The sequence below is a fragment of the Glandiceps talaboti genome, chromosome 17, assembly GCF_964340395.1.
Source record: "Glandiceps talaboti chromosome 17, keGlaTala1.1, whole genome shotgun sequence".
Classification (NCBI taxonomy): domain Eukaryota; kingdom Metazoa; phylum Hemichordata; class Enteropneusta; family Spengelidae; genus Glandiceps; species Glandiceps talaboti.
This window is the reverse complement of record NC_135565.1, coordinates 12010830-12031452: the sequence shown is the minus strand read 5'-3', so window position 1 is coordinate 12031452 and position 20623 is coordinate 12010830. Positions and strand designations below refer to the sequence as shown.

The window sequence follows — 20623 nt, the reverse complement described above, 5'->3', positions numbered from 1 at the left end:
AAGAGATTTAATTCACAGCAAATTTATGGTATTTTATTTTACTGTGAACTACATGTATTAGTCTGTATGATAAGACTGTTGAATAAACGGTCTACAATACAGACTAAATAGTTCATAGTAAAATCAAAGAATAATGGATATGTTATGCAAATTAAAAGTTTAACTGATTGTATGTGTGAATGATTTATAATTTTTTTAATAAATTCAAGTAACTCACCTAACAGAAAAAATCTTACAACTTCCAACCTAAAGTGTAAAATAACTTACAAAATTATGAAAAACAAATTCAAATGTTAATGAACTGTCACAAAATAAAAGTTAGCGAAATTGTAGACTCGGTTATTTATATGTAACATGAATTAGTTAACACAGCCAAAATAATGACTTGGAATCCTGGTATAAAAAAAATCAATGCTAGTTAACTTTATTTGGCAAACATTCTAGAAAAAAATATATAACAAATTAACAAAGTTTGGTAACCACATGCTTATCATTTGCAAAGTCACAAACAATATCCAGGGATGACAACATATTGGACAACACTAATGGGACACTGACAACATTGTCTGGTACAATACGTAGCCGACAGACAGGACATGTAGTTGATTCTTCAAACCATTTACATACACAAACACAACAAAAAACATGGGGGCCACTGCATACCAGTTGAACTGGTTCATCAACAATATCTCTACAAATAGGGCATTCCATTTCTTGACTTGCAGAGGAGAAACGTGACCTGGACAAGTTTAACGTTGACCTTAACTTCTTGCCAGCATTCTGCTGTACAGCAAGGATAAGGGCTTCTGCAATTGACTGAGGAAGCTGCTAGTCCTCTACTACTTTGGTTGGTGTCAGTGGTGGTCGTCCCCTGTTTTTTCCTCCTTTCCTTTTTCGACCACTTTTACACCGGGTCTCACACACGTTACACTTGCCAACTCTCGCATGCTTGCTCCTCACAGCCAACTGAGTTCCATGATTGTACGGTTTACCTATTTTTTTTGGCCCTTGCGAATGATATTGTCACCCGTTTACACACATGGCAGAAATGAGTAGGATGGACATCTGACTTGTCCCTTGAAACATCTACTTCAAAACATTCTCGTAACAATTCGCTAAAATCATTACAGGAAAATGGTTTCTCGCTAAATTTCGAACTACACATGCGACATCTTGTCTTCAAAATATTCTTGTGGAACTCCAGAGATTTGTCCTCGGACATTTTGGTATGAGTAGCTTAGCTATACCGGCAGACGACAACTTATGTATACGGCTTAAACTTGGCGCTATTGTATATGTAAACAATACAATAACCATGGGCACGGTCAGCATAACAGGTCATTCACGTATCGATTCACACCACACACACCATTAACAGTTGTGCTACAATGCCATTGGCGGTATTTTTTAAAATACTAGTGACACTACGGTGACTAAAACACAACCCATCTTGTAGAACGAGAAAAAATACTATGAACCTGTCACAATGATCCCTAACTAAACACTACCCCATGAGTTTTTCAAATCTTCTTATCATCATTTTTCTACTTCTGTATTTTGTTATAAACAAAAAACACTTGATATCTGTCCATTTCCTATGACTTGAAAAGGGTACTTTTGTTTACATTCTTGACATTCTCGTTTTCCTGGAACTCTTTGGAGCCTGATGTTGACTGCGAAATGTTGTAAAGCAGCAGCCTTCTCATTATCTGGCCACTTCTTTCTTTTTTTGTCTGCCTGAAATTAAATAACAACAAAAAGTTCTTGTTGATGTTTTACAGCCAAATCTTTCTAAATACGTGTTGAAAATATAATTTAGGTTCCAGAAACATTTCATGAAGTGTGATTGTAGCTCCTAAATTTATAGCATTGTCAAGAGTCCGTTGTTACTCACATGACTTGCAAACTGAGAAGGGGTAACACATCTGCTGATCAGAGAAGTGAAAAACCCCATACCAATGATATTTTTCCTATATTTGAAACTAAGGGCGTGGTAAAAATAACCTATTGTACATAATCTGAGTCAATTTGATATATAACATAAGCCTGTACCAGCTACATCTAGGATTTTCTTTTTCTTCAAATAACCAGAGATATATGCACTAAAAATATGTCAGTTAATTATGTCATGAAAAAGATATTGTGTTTGGTAATCAGTGGTCAATAATATCTGTAGGTAGTGTAGTGTTCAGTTTAAATCTTGAGAGAAAACTGGGTTTTGTCTGTCATCATGTGCATTCTACTAGTTGTAACTGGATTATCATTTTGCAGTCAGACAACCACAATATATTCACAGTAAACTGTAACAAGCCTTCAGTCTTTCTCAAATTCTGACACGCATGAATCAACAACACCACTTGGATTCCCTCCATGTACGTTGTCATAGTCACGTTTGGTCATTCTCTCCATTTTCCCACTTAAACATTATTAGCTGTGATTGGGTAACTCTGCAAAGTTGCAACCAACTCTTGTTATTTGGATTTAACTTTAATTCCTCTGTAGTATTTTTAGCAACTATCTCCATATGGCTGTGGAGTGCTTTGACATCATCTACAAGTGGTAACAACATTGGCTTATTCCTTTTCTGTTCATAGATTGTTTTCTGTGCATTGCAACTTATGTCTTCTGACCACTTCAAGGTGCAAAGTTGCAGAAACTGTCTGGCTCTGGTTAAAAGACCATCATCTCCTGTTTTAATGACATTGCCTTGTAAAATTGCTGCACATTTTTGAAGACTGTTTCCTAGTTTTGTGGCCAGAGTAGGAATCGTAAAAGAGGAATCCATTGGACGCAACAAGCAAATCAAACTTGTGTGGATCAATACAATCAGTCAAAGATGTCACTTCTCCTTTACTGATCTTTCTCATTGAGATGACAAATCTACCCAATTCTCGTAGCTTTTGACTGATAATATGATATAGTAGTAACATTCCGCTCCTTGTTTCTTGTATAAGCTTGCGCCTTGCTGCAATATCAGTTGATCACTTCGTACAACTCTGGCAATTTCATCCTGTATCATCTTTGATAGCACATTGTCTATCAAACCTTGATTTGCTGCTTGACAAATTGGTAACAAATGTACTGACCTTGCCTGTGCTCTGCTTTTTGATGATCCATATATTGTAGGTTTTAAATCACAAGACTTTTGGTGTTTCCACAGATCACCTCTGATAAAATATTCCAAGCAAAATTCACATGGTAAATAGTCTTCCACTTTTACTGCATGTGTTGGACATTTGCATGACAACCCCCCACCCCCACCCCCGCCTCTTGCAATACGACGAAGAATAAAAAATATCAGCTATTATGTCGCCCACCAATAGTTCTCGATCGCACAATCGTTGTTTTCTCCGGTCACCATATTTGAATTTTTATTCATAAATTTTCTGTGAACTTCGAATTCTGACCGCTGACTTGTTTGTCGTGTTATGGCAATTGAATTACTAATACCCCCTATAACGAACATTGACATCATACATTCGAGTCAAAGGTTGCATGCATACATATATGCCTTTAGGCGCCTCTCGGCTGCAACAGAGTCTAGGACGAAGTACGCCCTCAGGCACCTGCCGGCCGCAAAGGGTTAAAGGAACACTTTACATTTCCGATAGGAATCTTATAAGAATGCTTTTTACTATTCCTATAGGAATCTTATAAGAATACTTTAGGGGGGGGGGGGGGGGCGGCATACACCATGTACCAAGGCACACATACTCCAAAACACTGCAGCACACACGAAATTGTCTTTAAGAATCACTCTTTAATTTTGTAAAAATAAAAAAAAATTGTAACATAATTGGAAGATGGCTGATACAAAATGAAAATAATTCAGGTATTAAATTATCTGAAATATAATATAAATATTTCGGAAAAGAAGTTTTTTAAAGCATTTTAACAAAAAATCCTACACAGTGGAGCTAAAAATTACAAATCATTTACTGAAGTTCTCTTGAAGACTTTAATTTGTACAGTTGTATAGCTTCTCTTCATTGTTTAATTTTCCTTGTATGATACTTCTTACTGCCTTCTTTGTCACTCCAAATTTATCCTCCACATGATCTGAAACATATGAATACATATAAATAGAAACTGGAGTAGAGCAAAACATAAAACACAAACTAGTGTAATAACTGTATCACAATTTAAGACAGTGCTTTATCAATACTCATGATAGTTTGGAATTTAGACAGAAAGATTTCTTCTTGATTGTGATTATTTCTCTCAAAAGATTCAGCAATCTGTTTAAGTGATTGTGGAGTGACTTTAGTGATGTTGATCCCTTGGCACACCTATATACTGGTAGGAGCATTCCACCTTTTCTGGTTTCTCCTGTCTTGATATACATTGTTTTTTAGTTGCGACATTGCAATGGGGATTGGCAGGAAAATCAATGGCAGCAGCAGTGGCATGTGAGGCATTCCACCTTGTAATGCTGTCTAGGAGGTAAAATTGTGGGAATTTTGTGTACCATCAACAAACAATCATTCACACCACTGTATTGTTTACAATAACAAGAAATATTTATTAGAATTCCAAAAGAAAATATCAAACTTTAAAAACGAACAAGGAAAAAGTCACCTAAAAATATATAAGAAATAAAAAAAAGTCCTCCGATCCAGCAAATTTATATACACTATATAATTTGACCAAATTAATCAAACAAAACTTAACACTAGTACTTTCTCAAAGCTTTGTTGATCTTGACTATACAACTTCCATTCCCCTTCTCTCTTATCCTGAGGTGTACATACTAGTGGATAGTATGCAAACACGGTCTCTCTAGCAGCCCTCATCTTACTTGGGCATAGGGGTAATTTAGTGAGGCCTCTATTGGTATTGCCCATTACTGTCCTGTTCAACCATTCGCTTGGAGTAAAAACTCACATAACTATACGTAATTTGACATTGTGTGCAGCTATCACCATAACTTGACAGTGGTAATAGTATGCGACAGTGAACATCCCTGATATACTGTTGTCGTTTTCCATTCGCTTCAATGCTGGTTTCGATATTGATGTTTTTGGTGACTTTGATGACTTCATGGCGCTTAGGAATACCACAGCACACTTGGACTTTAAGAAGGAATCGATTTATGATTTCTAGATTTCCTGATGTTACATGTAGATGGTCAGGAAAACCATTTTGTTGTAATGATAACGATTTGTTGTCATATGCTACACCAACTGTTCCGTTCCCATTGAGTTTTAGAGAAAACCAGTGAGAACCCGTGGGATAATCCCCAGTTAATTGACGACTGAATGTGGATACGTCAGATCCACATTGAAAACCAAATGATAAAATTTTTTTTTTCTTAAAGCATTTTAACAAAAAATCCTACACAGTGGAGCTAAAAATTAAAAATCATTTATTTAAGTTCTCTTGAAGACTTTAATTTGTATAGCTTCTCTTCATTGTTTAATTTTCCTTGTATGATACTGTTGTAATCAAAGCCGAGGTGACGTTGTCTTACCTGAACTGACTAATGTCAGGCGAAACAACTTCCTCTTTGTGTGGCTGCGTCGATGTAGTCTTGAATAGGTTAATTCATCTTGCATACATCAACGCTGTCTATAAATCGTCCTACGGGATTTTCCAGGGTGATACGTTTATATACCAGTCAGAGTCCTCCGTCGCTGATGGCGTCCTAATGGGTTGTTCCATTATTGCTATAGTACGGTTTCCAGAGGGGCACTGGAAACCTTTCATACAACAATACTTCTTACTGCCTTCTTTGTCACTCCAAATTTATCCTCAACATGATCTGAAACATATGAATACATATAAATAGAAACTGGATTAGAGCAAAACATTAACACAATAGAACTAGTGTAATCACTGTATCACAATTTAAGACAGTGCTTTATCAATACTCATGATGATAGTTTGGAATTTAGACAGAAAGATTTCTGATATTGCCAAGTCTGCATTGTCGCAACAGCCTCATGACGTGAATGCCATTGGCATTCTTGTATGACAGGATTGCTGGAAATCGAAGTTGATGTCCTGTGTCAAGCTGCTTGATGATGACTACTCTCGGAGACGACTTTCTTCATACATGATCAACACTCCAAGTACTCAGCTGTAAGACTAGTATTAGTAACCATCAATATCTAGCACCTGTCATTCATGGGGATATATATGCATGCAGATGTTAGCTCGCTCTGACGTATACATACATGTAGGCTGAGGACACGTAAGATGAACTTGCCACAACTTTCTTGGTATCCAGAGTAGCGGTCACCATGCGAAATAGTGATCAGATCTTGGTGGTTGTCTAGATACAAAAAATGGTTGTTGGGGTTCCACCATATTTTGTTCACTCTTCCCCAATCGAGTTCTGCCTTCCCTTTCTGTGATGTTTTGGGGAGGGCCTCAGAAACCCACAAGTACATGTAGTCAGCCTTTGGCAGTGTCTGCTTCCATCCATCTGGTAGGATTTGTTGTGAAAATAAATTGTGGTTATGAGAAATTCCAAATCCATACTGATAACTGGGGGCCATTAAACAAGCTGAAATACTTGTACATTTGAAACTGAACATACATGTATAATTGATCTGCAAGTGTCCATGTAAAATTACATAATTCATTGAAAAGATTGTCATTATGAAGTGAAATTATACTTACCAGAGACTGATGTTGGGCTTGTTCCACTAGAAGAGGTCAGTGTCGGTCTTGGTAGATGTTGAAGTAAATGTAGAGGTGGTAACAGGCACTGATACAATGTAGTTGACTTGTCAAGGGTGCATCAGGTGAAGACACTGCAAAAAAACCAACACCACCACAAAATTATGATTTGTACTGAAAACTTATTTTAAGTCGTATATGAACACATTCCTGTTAATACGAAAGTTAAGACCTTATCAATTGCCTAACCAAAGCTCTGAATTCTATGGGATGATACAATCTCCTTGGTTTCTATTTTTCCTTTCTTCTTGATTTTGATTATTTCTCTGATTTTGATTGTGGAATGACTTTAGTGATGTTGATCCCTTGGCACACCTATATAGTGGTAGGAGCATTCCACCTTTTCTGGTTTCTCCTGTCTTGATATACAGCCGGTACTGTTCCAGATCCTGGATACATTCGATATGTTTCTTTTATGACGCCCAAATCTTCTAGATCCTTTGTTTGTCAAGTAGTGGAACACCTAAGGTATCCAAACCTTGATCTCCACTGAAGGTATTCTGAGAACATTGTTTTCAGTTGCGACATAACGCCACAATACTCAAGATCAACGTAAAGTAGCTCTGCAGGTGGTTCATATTTGTAGCTGTACAATGCCATCTACCATTGGAGCAAGCTTACTTCCTTTAGTTGCTGTGAGTACACTCATCAGTACCTGCCCATGTTTGTTTCCAACATGAGTTGACCATGCAGCTGTTCCAGCACTTTTCCATTAAGTTTCTTTTTAACCTTAACATAAGAAGAATTATTATTATTATTATTAGCCTTTATTTCAACTCGATAGACTGTTGAGCCAAATGGATCTTCTCACACAGTGTTGAGCAATAAAAAAAATTACACTATATACATTAAACAAGAATATGTTTAATACATGTATGACATGAAAATTAACAACTTCATGCTTTACTATCATTTAAACTATGTAAATACCCCATCATTGAAGCAGGCAATGAGCCTATACTGTTGTAATGCAAGTATAACAAAAAATTCAGTGGGATTATGTTGAAAATTGTATACCTTTTTAGTTGGAACTATCTTCAGCACATTGCCAAACACTGATGTTATTGCTGCCTTCACCTCATTGAGTCGTTGCAAGACCTCATTGCAGTAAATGCTCTGAAACCACCTGAATCCGGGTGTGGGTTCCAAAATTGGTGGATCCTGAAATGTAGGTCTTGTAACATGGATTTGATGAAGGCTTAGCAGTCTATGTAGTAGTGCAGTCTTCTTCAGTCAGGCCTCGCTATGCTGTTCAGAGATCTTCTTTTGGAGTTGGGTAGCACTATTGCCAAAACCTTGCTGATGCAACAACCTTCCGACTCTAATGTCACAGGCATATCTATATGATAACAGCACAGGAAACTGTAATCGATGACCCAGGTCAAGTTGTTTCATGATAGCACCACTCCAGCTGATCAGCTTTTTCTTGCAAGTTGCAGGATGGACACTCTAGATATTAAGCAGCCAGGCTGTAATGTCCATCAATGTCAAGAACCAGGCGAACGCAAGGGTAGATACCAGCAGATGTTAGCTTAATATTATGACAAGTTGGTTGAGGGCAGACAAGATGTACCTGCCACAACTTTCTTGGCATCCACAACAGAAGGCATTGTGCATAGTATCGGTCGCATCTTGGTGGTTGACTGCAAACCAGTGACGGTTGCAGAGGATCCCACCAGAGCTTGTCGACAGCTGTCCTGTCCAGCTTTCCCCCTCTTTGATGTTCTAAATAGGGCCTTAGATACCCACAGATGATCAGCTCTTGGTTTAGTTTGTTTCCAACCATCGGGTAGAATGATATCTAAAATGGAAATATATATTTCAAAATAGTGGATACATCACTACCACACAAGTGTTCATTTAATAACAATAATCTGTTGTGCTGATATGTTGTGGCCTCCTCCTGTTTTCTTTTTCTGTAGCACTTTTGACTCCAAAAATGATAACTGTATGCTAGTACTTCTACCCAGGGCTGCTTGTTTTTGAGCAAGTGGAAGTGGGAAAAATAGATAACCTTGTTGCTGAAGGAGAAGTGGCACCTTTCTCATATTTGCCTTGACAACAGTATTGTATGGTAGGAAGTAGACATTAATTTGCTGGACTGATTGGAATGGCAGGAGCTGTGATCTGAATTTCCCTTAGAGTTGGTAAAGGGTCTGTGGCACATGATGATGGTGTACATTGTGCACTCATCCCCTGTTCAATTAACTGATGCTCTTTGATTTATTCTTTCTGGTTGTACCTGGAGTACATGTATGAAAGACAAGTAAATAAAAATCATTCAGTTTCACAAATCTCCTTTACCTACATTGTACATGGGATGTTGTACGCATGTTAGTTAAAAATACAGTAGCATACCTTACATGTACATGTATGATGTGCTTACATTTGTACATGTTGATAAGACAGATCAATGTTTCTGAGTGGGAGAAATGTCACCTTTTAGCTAAAACTGATGGTATTTGATTAATAGAAACTTCAACTTGTCAATTGAGTCAAGAAGTTTATCAAAACCGATTAAAAGAAAATCAACTGTTTGTAAGTATATGACAGGAAGACTCTTTAGCTACTATGCAAGAATAGACTGGTTTATTCCAACCCACTGCTGTCTCCCTCATGACAGTTGCATTATCCAGTACTCTGTCTCTGTGATGTTCCTATAATTAAGGCCTACAAATTAATGTCCACCTTACATTGTCATCCCTGCTGCCTTTTTTATGTTGAGTATACAAAATGTACATGAAGCAATCACACAATTTCTTTATAGTGCTTTCCACATATCTATTACAGTCTGGCAATTGAGCAAAGCAATTGAGCAGACCACTTCCCAACCATGACGGCACTGTAGTAAGTTGCCATACCAACAAGAATTCTTTTCCATTCTCCTTCTACCATTTCCAGCTCCATTTGAATAGCCCTATGGGCCTATCTATGGCACTAATTATTGCTTACAGATGCCATTCCACGTGGCATCACCTGAAGACTGAGGAAGCAGGTTCTTGGTCGACAGTCTTCCAAGATGCGACCATACACAATTTCTTCTTAAACAGGGCAATCAGTTGACGAATTATTCAAAGCTTCAGTATATTTTACTATCTCATACCGACTTGTTCACATCTTCTTGTAGTATTTGTGCAATGAATTTTGGTGGGGATGCATCTGGGCATATGTAGAAGGAGATGTATTCACAACTTGATAATCCCATTAGCGATATACAAATTCGGTGTAAAAATGTCAATTTTGGTCATAAAGTTGCATCTTGAAACTACATGGTGAATGGGGTTGAAACTTGGTGAGGATGTTTCTGGATGTGTTATTCTGCAGTTATTGTTGAATTTGTTTGACACAAGTGGCCCAAGCAACCATGACCATGCCATTAGCAACATTGAAATGAAGATGCATATTCAAAGATAACAACAGGGATGGGTAGGTTCAAGTGAATACAGATTCAAAAAATGTATGCAAATATGCCTAGCAACAAGACCCAGAAGTGGTTAGACTTTTATAATTGTCCCATGCATGGAGGACATTCTGTTTTGAACACCATGATTTCAAATTCCAGTAATTATTGCTGTGATAATTACACATTATACTTAGAAAACAATGTATTAGTTTAAAGTTACTTGGTCTGCAACTAAATGCTTTTACATTATTTCGATGCACAATAAATACTCACACAAAACTACTCTAGTACTAGTGTAAAAAGGATACATGACGTGAATCGTATGAAAATTCTTCTTCCGGCATTGTTTCTGAGTGATAAAGTTTGAGTTGACCCATGGCAGAATATGGATGACCCGCCATGATTCAAAAGTTCAGAATCGATCACCTAAAAACCACAATGTAATGAGCAAATCTTCAAAATATAACACTGCTTAGACCTCTTTAAGTCTGATTTATTAAATGGAGATTCTCAAGCCTTATTTCATATATTGTACGCGTGTTATACATTTTTGCAAAATTTCAAACTTAAGTTTCCAACAGCTACATGCGGTAAAAATTGGAAGAAATTTCCTGTTTTTATACCTCAAATTTGAAATGAAATCCAAGCAAGCTGAAACTTCAGACCACCAAACAACTTATCATTATATAAATGTTATAAACTAAGTTCAAGACAAACACACTTCTCTTTTGTATTAGTGATGCACCTGACCTTTAACCTGAGACTCTAAATGCATGCTCACTTAGTCATGCATAAATTATGGTAATTACTAAATTAGCTGGGAGAGGCAGGCCATGCCATGTGTGATGTGACCAGAGACTGCAGCTCTCTCAGTGTCTGTCTTTTAGTGACCTTATTTCAGATTTCTGATAGCTATTACAGCTGAATATTTACTGGTGTTCATCTGTCCATGGTGTCCGCCATATTGTGATGTAGTATTTCTGCACTGCTGCTGCCTGGAAATGTGAGGAAACTTTGCTGGAAAAAGTTGTATAAATTTGGACTGGAATCTAATGCATGTAGTACCCCTGTGTGTATGCCATGGACCCCACAGTTGACTGTGATACAATGTAGTTGAGCAGTGACACATGTCATGGTCTTACTATCTCATTCTGATGTTCATGAGTGGATACGATATGAAGACAGTGTTTGAAATAACTCAAGTTGAGAGATTTAACTTGACAGTCTCACCATCTTGACTATGCTATTCCAAGTCATTCTCTGTACTTAGTGGTTGCTGGCTGTTGGGCGTGGCACACAACCTCATAACTACTATGATTTGACTCATGACTAGTAGCTAGACTCTTTCACAGTCCTTGGAGCTTCACATAAATAGTGAAAACTTAGGTTGTTTTGTATGTACCGATATCTACTGCATAATTATACTCATATACTAGTATCCCTGTACTGTGCACCCTCATCGATCACATAGGGCTAACTTTTTGTTGACGTTTTAGGCGAAGCCCGTGAACGAAAGGTTAGCCCTGTGTGATCGATGAGGATGCACAGTACAAGGACATGTGAGTACAATCATGCAGTAGATATCGTTACATACAAAACAGCCCAAGTTTTATTCATTTATGCGAAGCTCCAAGGTCTGTGAGCTGTATAGTACTAACCTTGAATCATGTGGATGGGGATTTTACATTTTAGTTTCCCCCCTCATTATTGGAAAAACTGTCATTAAGGAAACTAAGGAACAACTGAAAATTCAAAATCCTCATCCACATGGATTCCAGGCCAATACACATGTAGTACCACAAGTCTGTAAGCCATGGGCATTAGAAAATCCTATCCATGCAAGTGTTTTTTAAGGGTGGTAAGTAGGTAAACTTACCTGAGTTCCCCAGTCGTTTTATATGGGGATATCCCACCAAAATTATATTACAAGTTACGAGAATTATTATTGCTAGTTTTACCAAATTTACCCATGTCTGTCACCAGGGTTCCCACACCTTAGCTAAAACAAGTTTGCATGTTCAAATTTTAATGTTGTTGCTCAACTTCAGAGTAAAGGGATTACATGTATGTATATATTTTAAGATTCTGTTACTAGTGTTAGGTAGCTATTGGCTGTTTAACCTCTGGGCACTGTACTCCTTACAGGGCTCCTGAGCACATAGTTTGCATTTTGTAATTCCTGTGTGCAATGACGGAGTCAGGTGACAGCCAATTTAATTCGTTGGTTTTAAATTGAGTAACGTCATCAAAATTTGAAATATATAAATTGGATTGTTATCAAAAATAGAAAATTGGTTAAATTTGTTGGACTATGTCTTGGTTGTTGATCATAAAAATCTGTCTTCTATTTGTTAGTGTTGGAACATGAATTTCAAATTTGTTTAGGTAGAGTGGTACAGCTGTCAATATACATGTTGTAATCAATGTGTATATGTCGGGCTGAAAATGATAGAAGACATGCATTAATTTGATATCACAGTTGAAACCTTTCAGTTACTCTGTCTGGAAAGATTCTTTGCATAAAACATGTTGTGAAGACACAAGGGTCAAAATTTGATTCTTTTTTTGAACATACCAAGTGAATCCCCATCACCACCCACCTTCTGATTCTAGTCTCTGTCTGTCTGTATACTCTTAAACTTCACTTGTAGCACATTATATTTGGGTATGGTAATGTGCCTATTCCATCCACTGTGTTTGCTTGCTTCACAGTTCAGTACATGTAATACTGTACCAGTGTATGTAGTGCTACATGTACAGGCATGGTAAAACATGTCTTTTTGTACTGGTTAAGGTTCAGTTGTACTATCAGGTGAAGAGTCTGTGCGTCTGTGCTCTGTGCATGTGCGTTTGCCTCATACTTTAGTATCATGCTACAGGCATAGTAAAATGTCTGTCTGTCTACTCTAAGGTTAAGTTGTACTATCAGTATGGTGAAGTGCCTGTTTCCTCTGACCATCTTCCACCTCCTAAGGTGTACACTGATGTTGAACCATCGTCTGAATAAAACGTAAATAATAAATAATTAAATAAATAAATAAATAAATAAAAAACATAATGTTTCAGAAAAACAAAAAATTGTTTGACCTGGAAATTACTATACAAACAATCCTATGGGGATGAAGAAAGGTGTTAAGAAATTAAGAAGCTTTGCATATAATTTTCTGCCAAGTAGACTGGACCAAATGTACAGCACTTTTTTATTTTAAACAAAAAAGCTGAAAACCCCATTTGAAAAAAGAAGAAAAACACTGATTTTTAACACTCACAAATTTAGAAAACTATGCTCTAAGCCAATCTGTAGTGCCTGAAACACAAACCCGAGATTTATAGTATTGGTAAGCTTGCCAACAATGTGGATATATGGATTATTACTGTTTCAACGTTAGTTTGCTTGCACTGCACTGCGCACATGCTCGATTGCTTAGTAAAATACTCACCATTGCAACTCCTTGTTTCCATATGTCATTCAGCTGGATAATGCTGGCCTGATTCAAAGAAATGTTTTCTGGTTATTTTCTTTCGATCACTTGATTTCGCTATGAGCAGAATGAATCAAGAAGTAGTTAGGTCGATTGTCAAGAGTCATGTATGATCATTTACATGCAAAAAGAAACACCGTGACCTTTAAAAATGTAAACATTAGTGACATCAAATTATTGCTGGACATCACATGGCCTGTACAAGATAACACTCTGCGAATGTGTCGAGCGGCCATCTTGGATTTTTACGATTCTACAGTAGATATAGGCATTTTCTCATAGTGGGTCCTTCTGCATGATGTGATGGTCATTCTGCGTTTTTATTGTTCTATACAGTATACACTCGTTGGCAAAGTGATGGACTTGTGATTTGACACAATTGGGACCCTTACGGAAAGTTCCTATAGGATTCCTATAAGAACTAGTCTTCTAGGAATCCTAAAGCATTCCTAATAAAAATTATTCCTATAAGATCTTATAGTATTTTGGCCCCTTTCTTAAAGAAATACTTTACAATTCCAATAGGAATCTTGTAGGAATACTTCACAATTCCAATAGGAATCTTATAAGAATACTTTACAATTCCAATAGGAATCTTATAAGAATACTTTACAATTCCAATTTAGGAATCTTATAAGAATACTTTACAGCTCAATCCATTTTTAATACTTGTAGTTTATTGATTATTGTTGGTATTAACATCATTTATGGATACTTCACTGACTTTGGAACCATCCATTCCCAACAGTTTAACACTAATACCAATTCACTTACTCTGGCCAGTTCACAAGCCTTACTCTGGCCAGTTCACAAATCTTACTCTGGTTAGTTCACAAAACTTACTCTGGCTAGTTCACAAAACTTACTCTGGTTAGTTCACAAGTCTTACTTTGGCTAGTTCACAAAACTTACTCTGGATAGTTCACAAATCTTACTCTGGCCAGTTCACAAGTCTTACTCTGGCTAGTTCACAAGTTTTACTCTGGATCTGGCCAGTTCACAAATCTTACTCTGGCCAGTATACAAGTTTTACTCTGGCTAGTTCACAAGTCTTTCTCTGGTTAGTTCACAAGTTTTACTCTGGTTAGTTCACAAATCTTACTCTGGTTAGTTCACAAGCCTTACTCTGGCTAGTTCACAAGTCTTACTCTGGTTAGTTCACAAGTTTTACTCTGGTTAGTTCACAAATCTTACTCTGGCTAGTTCACAAGTCTTACTCTGGTTAGTTCACAAGCCTTACTCTGGCTAGTTGACAAGTCTTACTCTGGCAAGTTCACAAATCTTACTCTGGCTAGTTCACAAGTCTTACTCTGGCTAGTTCACAAGTCTTACTCTGGCTAGTTCACAAATCTTACCCTGGTTAGTTCACAAATCTTAGTCTGGCTAGTTCACAAGCCTTACTCTGGTTAGTTCACAAGTCTTACCCTGGCTAGTTCACAAGTCTTACTCTGGTTAGTTCACAAGTCTTACTCGGGCTAGTTCACAAGTCTTACTCGGGCCAGTTCACAAGCCTTACTCTGGCTAGTTCACAAGTCTTACCCAATGGCCATATTGCATGTTCTAACTCACTTTAGGACTGCTATTGTGTTTGTTTATTTTATGGCTAGATCATTTGGTCACTTCCAAGCCAAAGAATATGGTGTATCTCATGGTTTCTGTGGCAACAAGGATGCAGAAACAGTACAACATGTGAAGACTGGCTTCTTGAAGACAAGAATTTCTGTCACCAAAGTAAGTTTACTTTTTAACATGTATCTTAATTGTGATGTAATATTTGAAAGTTATTGTCTTTATTGAAATCTGTTATGATTATTAGTATTTGTTTCTGGAGAGTATATCATTATACTCTGGTATGCTTTTTTTTGATCAGGGTTCGTACGGTCCTGGAAAACCCTGGAAAACCCTGGAAAAATGTGCCCTACCCCTGGAAAACCCTGGAAAATGATCATGTTCAATCGATCGATTAATATTGACGATCGTCATGTCTGTGCTCGAGCCACCCATTCATATCATTCTGAATCTCGTAAATATGAAATCACGAAAATATTTTCAGTCTTTCACCATGCTGGGTGATGAATCAAAATTCACGCCGATTGAACCCAGACAATCAAGCGATCGTTCCACGAGACACTTTGCCCCACAGACTAGACTGTGCTTGAATGGGCGCCGTCGTGTTTCTTTCGATCTTGCATATATTGCTACTCCATACATCTCCCAGTCGTCATTTCAGGGACATGATATTGTAACAGTCCCGGCCGGGGTAACATGTACAGTAGGTCTGTTAACAAGATTATCGTAACACTGTAGCGCCGTCGGAGTATCAAAGCATCATCAACCTCGATTAGAAATTGTTACAAGTTCGGCGCACGAGTCGACTGATACTACAAGCTAGGGCTAGGGCCTAGGAAAGTGCAGTTGAATTTCCGGGTTGTGGAAGTACGGTTGTGACTTTTATTTCGTCGGTAAATGGGTATTTGTGTTACATGTTCTAAAAGAATAAACTACTGTTTTATGTTGTCGGTACAGTAACATTCGTCAATGGTCAAGTTGAGTTGAAATCGCGATGTTCCGCAACTCATGGCATCTGTACATAAACATCGAGACGCAAACGATGAATGTATTCAGTTATTCATAGCTCGAAATTTCGTTACGTAAATGACGTTTTTATTCAAAATTTTGAAGAAAAAAATTATTTTAGGTGGCTTTATAAAACTAGTACATGTAACATCAAACCATACAATAACGAGGACAAACTTTAGTTTTTGATTTATTTTTCTGGATATGTCTGAATTAGACTGACGAATGCTGCGACTCAATCTTACACGATCAATGCACCAGCTTGACGAAACGGCTACTTAGGGGGTAGGACAGAGGTTTCTCCGTTAATCTTAGCGTGTAAATGTGGTTTCGAAACCAATATCTTGCATAGTGTCAATTGTCTTTAAAATGTTTTGTGACATATTATGGGAACTGTTGTTGATTTTTCTCGTCCACATCAGACAATTAGATGTCATTCAAAAAATATACTTTAGTGTCAACACCCCTGGAAAATGGCCAAAATCAATATGAATACCCCTGGAAAACTGACGAAAACCCCCTGGAAAGTCCTGGAATTTTGTTTTGCTTTAAGTGTACGAACCCTGTTGATAGCCTGAAGCCAAATTCTGACGTACATGTAATACATATATTATATATATTGACCCCACACAAAATGCAATATGCAATGTTGAAGTAGCCCACTTTGTAGCTTTTGAAAGAATTGCCACAAGGTCGCGGCACTCCAGATGAGGAAAACCTTTGGCTGAAATATCATGTCACACTAATGAAGTGTAACAATAAGTTACTAAAAAAAGAGTTCCTAAGTATTTTGTGTCTCAAAATAAAATTAGCAGAATTGTTTGGACTCATTGAGAATGCTAAATGCACTCTCCTTAATATGTACATGTAGCACCACTGTGCCTCATTCCCCTCTGCCTCAAGCGACACCCTTCCTCACTCCCCACTGCCTCAAGCTACACCCTTCCTCAATCAACTCTGCCTCAAGCTACACCCTTCCTCACTCACCTCTGCCTCAAGCTACACCCTTCCTCACTCACCTCTGCCTCAAGCTACACCCTTCCTCAATCGCCTCTGCCTCAAGCTACACCCTTCCTCACTCAACTCAGCCTCAAGCTACACCCTTCCTCAATCACCTCTGCCTCAAGCTACACCCTTCCTCACTCAACTCTGCCTCAAGCTACACCCTTCCTCAATCACCTCTGCCTCAAGCTACACCCTTCCTCAATCACCTCTGCCTCAAGCTACACCCTTCCTCAATCACCTCTGCCTCAAGCTACACCCTTCCTCAATCACCTCTGCCTCAAGCTACACCCTTCCTCAATCACCTCTGCCTCAAGCTACAGACTATTTACTGACGAAGCTGATATGACAGATACCACTTCCATGTTGTGTACATGCGTACATAAAGTCTGCAGGCATTGATTTCCTCTCTGTTTATAGAGTTTCTATATTTGAAATAGCACTCCTAGTGGCCAACCTATAAAATCTTTTGTCTTTCCAAAAAAAAAAAAACTGGAATATGATGTACCGTTCTATCTCTTGATTAATGAAAATGCTGTAGGAACAATGTATGGTATAGGCTGTGAAAAAAGTATTGTAGATGTACGTTATTGTTAATTATGTTGTTGCTATTTCTCCACAACGTTTTATTTTATTTCTTCGTCTTACATTGTTTTTTTACAGCTCAACCATATTGTCACCTCAGAGTTCGTAAATCAAGGAATATTGGCAGTTTCATTATCAGTGAGTGCTTTTTGTGTATTTTTTTAATGCTAGAATTTCAACTGTTGTAATTTTTCCAATATACCTACCCATATTAAAGAGATAGTGTTAAGGGTTTTAACTTTGTTCACCACTTACCTTTTGGCAAGTGTCGTAAAGTTTACTTCACCAAAGGACAAAACCACTTGATCCAAGAATTTTCTTTTGGAAGAGTTGCCAATAGCTGCAAATCTCACACCATTCAATGTGGGTTGGTAGTGAGCAATACTGCAATATATGGTTTTCAGGACAAGTTCTTGTGTTCAACTACCAGAGTGTTTCACTCTAGAGGGCAAACATTTCCTTACCACCCCACAACGACTAAGTTTGTACCCTATTTCATGAAGCGTATTTTAATATTGAAACTACACAACCATACTACTGTACAATAGTAACAAAAGTAGGAACTTGTAGTGGAGCTGTAAATACAGAGATAAGGAAAATGTCTCCAATATAGTGATGTATATTAATAAGGTTTGGGTCATGCAAGATGTATAATAATAAAAGAGACTTAGAGCGCACCTAATCTCTGCAAGCAGAGTTCGAAGTGCAAAAATAAATGGGAAGAAAATTACTCTATACAGTTACTGGTGGATGAAATTATTATTTTGATATTGGGTCTGTGGCTGATGGTCTTATCAACTTGTCAAAGGAGATAACAGAGCAAAAACATGCTCTGCACAGATAGAATAATTTTCATGACTTCTTTCAGAGCATCTGATATGATAGTGTACATTTCTATGGGAATTTCACCTTGTTTTCCTTTCTGTAATTGCCATAGCCATGTGGAAGATGGAAAACTGATAACAGACATGTGATAGACAGTGGTATTGAGGAAGTGAAGAGTCTTCTTGAACATGGATTTATACCCATAATGCACGGTGACTGTGTGATTGATAAAAGTTTGGGAAGTACTATTTTGAGTGGAGATACTATAATTGAGGTTAGTTGTCTGAAAGGTGAAGTGATGATTTGGATTGGCACTTAGATGACAAAACTTTTTGTGGTGGAACTTTTGAAAAAGTTAGTCTTGAAGAAAAGAATTATCCAATCAAATCCTTATGGTTTATGATTGTACAACAGAAAGACAGAGACAGAGAATATGGAATGTGTCACAACATACAATACTGCCAGTATGGTTTACATAATATTGCAAATTTTCCTCCTCGCATTGAAGAGGTTGTCTGTCCCATCTTTCCATGAATAATGTTCTGTTAGTTTCACCAATCATGATAAAGGAAAGCACATTTAACCAGCAGCCGTAAATCAACTTTATTATGATTTAACATTGCATGGTTAAGTTTTATTTTGTCACCCAGCATGTGTGTCTGATATTGATAACTTACCAGAGAGATTTACAAGACTACTACTTTCTCAATGGCAAAAACAATGTAGTATATTGAGTGTCTCTCATCATGTTACGGATAAAAAGGTTTGGCAACTATATTTTCAAGATCTTAAATTTGTAGAAAATCTGTTTCCATTTTACCTTTCCTCAACAATTCTTATAAAATTAAGGCACATTTCAAAACAAAATGGCTGCCAATTATGCTTAGTTTTGGTCCCATATCTCTGGAAGTGGTAGACGGATTTTCATCAGGTTTGAAACAGACAATTTGTCTTTCTATAATGCTAATGGGATATGGCAAACATTTTCAAATTTCACTTAAATACCTATTTAGAATCTGATGCAACTTCAAAGTTGATAAATCTTTGGTATTTTCATGTTTTTGTTTTCCAGCAAAATAAGAGAGAAAGTAAGTCTTTAAAAAAATGCAAATTTTACAGAATATTATTAGAACATGTATGTTTGAGAGTTTAGATGTGAATGGTGTTTTTGTTGTTTGATTTATCACACAGAAACTCTGTGACAAACTAAACCCCAAGAGAGTGGTTTTCTTGACTGATGTGGATGGAATTCATGACAGACCACCAAGTGAAGTTGATGCCAAGTTATTACACCAGATATATGTCAATCAAGATGGACAGATAACTGTTCCCATAGCAACATCATTTTCACAGCATGACGTCACAGGAGGCATTGCCTTCAAACTTAAAACAGCTGTTGCCATAGTAACAAGAAGTAAAGGAAGAACACCAGTATTTATTTGCAAAATTGATTCAAAATCTGGCCATGGTGCTTGTTGTGATGGCAACATACTGAATGACGCTGGAACTCAAATAATATATAAGTATGCTCATTAAAGTCATTGAAGCCTATGACACTAATAAAACTGCTTTATCTATGGAAGAGGCTGAACGATGTGTGAGGGTGCCCATCATGGACAAGAAGACCAAATGTATTTTATTGACCTTCCCCACCATCTTGTTGGGCCATACAATAAAGTTACTGGGTGTGTTTATCCACACCAACACAACAATATGTTGTTTGCATAATGTATTGAGTGAAATGAGTACATGTATGTCTTGAAGAAATTGTACCTCTTTTTTTTAAACCTGCAATGGGCATTGCCCGGAGGGGGCTATTATGTTGGGTTCTGTCCGTGTGCATTGTGTATTCTCGTCTCTGGCATGAATCGACTGTTGTCAGCCAAACCTGGCACAAAGCGCCCTTCCTGATGTTTGCAGTATGTTTTGCCACGCACGCAGACCTTAATACATTGACATTTTCTGTACATATACACATTTTCATATTTTCATACACATTTTCTGTATACGGTGTCAGAAAAAATGCAGCTCGCTCTTACAGATCTTTTTCTGTTATCTTTTTGTT

The 20623-nt window shown here is 37.4% G+C and overlaps 1 protein-coding gene across 1 annotated transcript in view; it reads left to right on the top strand.

The window, feature by feature from the left end:
• The window catches only part of LOC144448579 (uncharacterized), a 47340-nt gene extending 27139 nt beyond the window's left edge, over window positions 1-20201 (top strand). Inside the window, exons 2-5 of the mRNA XM_078138855.1 lie at window positions 15177-15300; window positions 17812-17871; window positions 18671-18832; window positions 19750-20201. Coding sequence (XP_077994981.1) covers window positions 15177-15300; window positions 17812-17871; window positions 18671-18832; window positions 19750-20094 — 691 coding nt within the window. The 3' untranslated portion in view covers window positions 20095-20201. The remainder of the gene's footprint in view (window positions 1-15176; window positions 15301-17811; window positions 17872-18670; window positions 18833-19749) is intronic.
• Window positions 20202-20623: the final 422 nt, after the last annotated feature.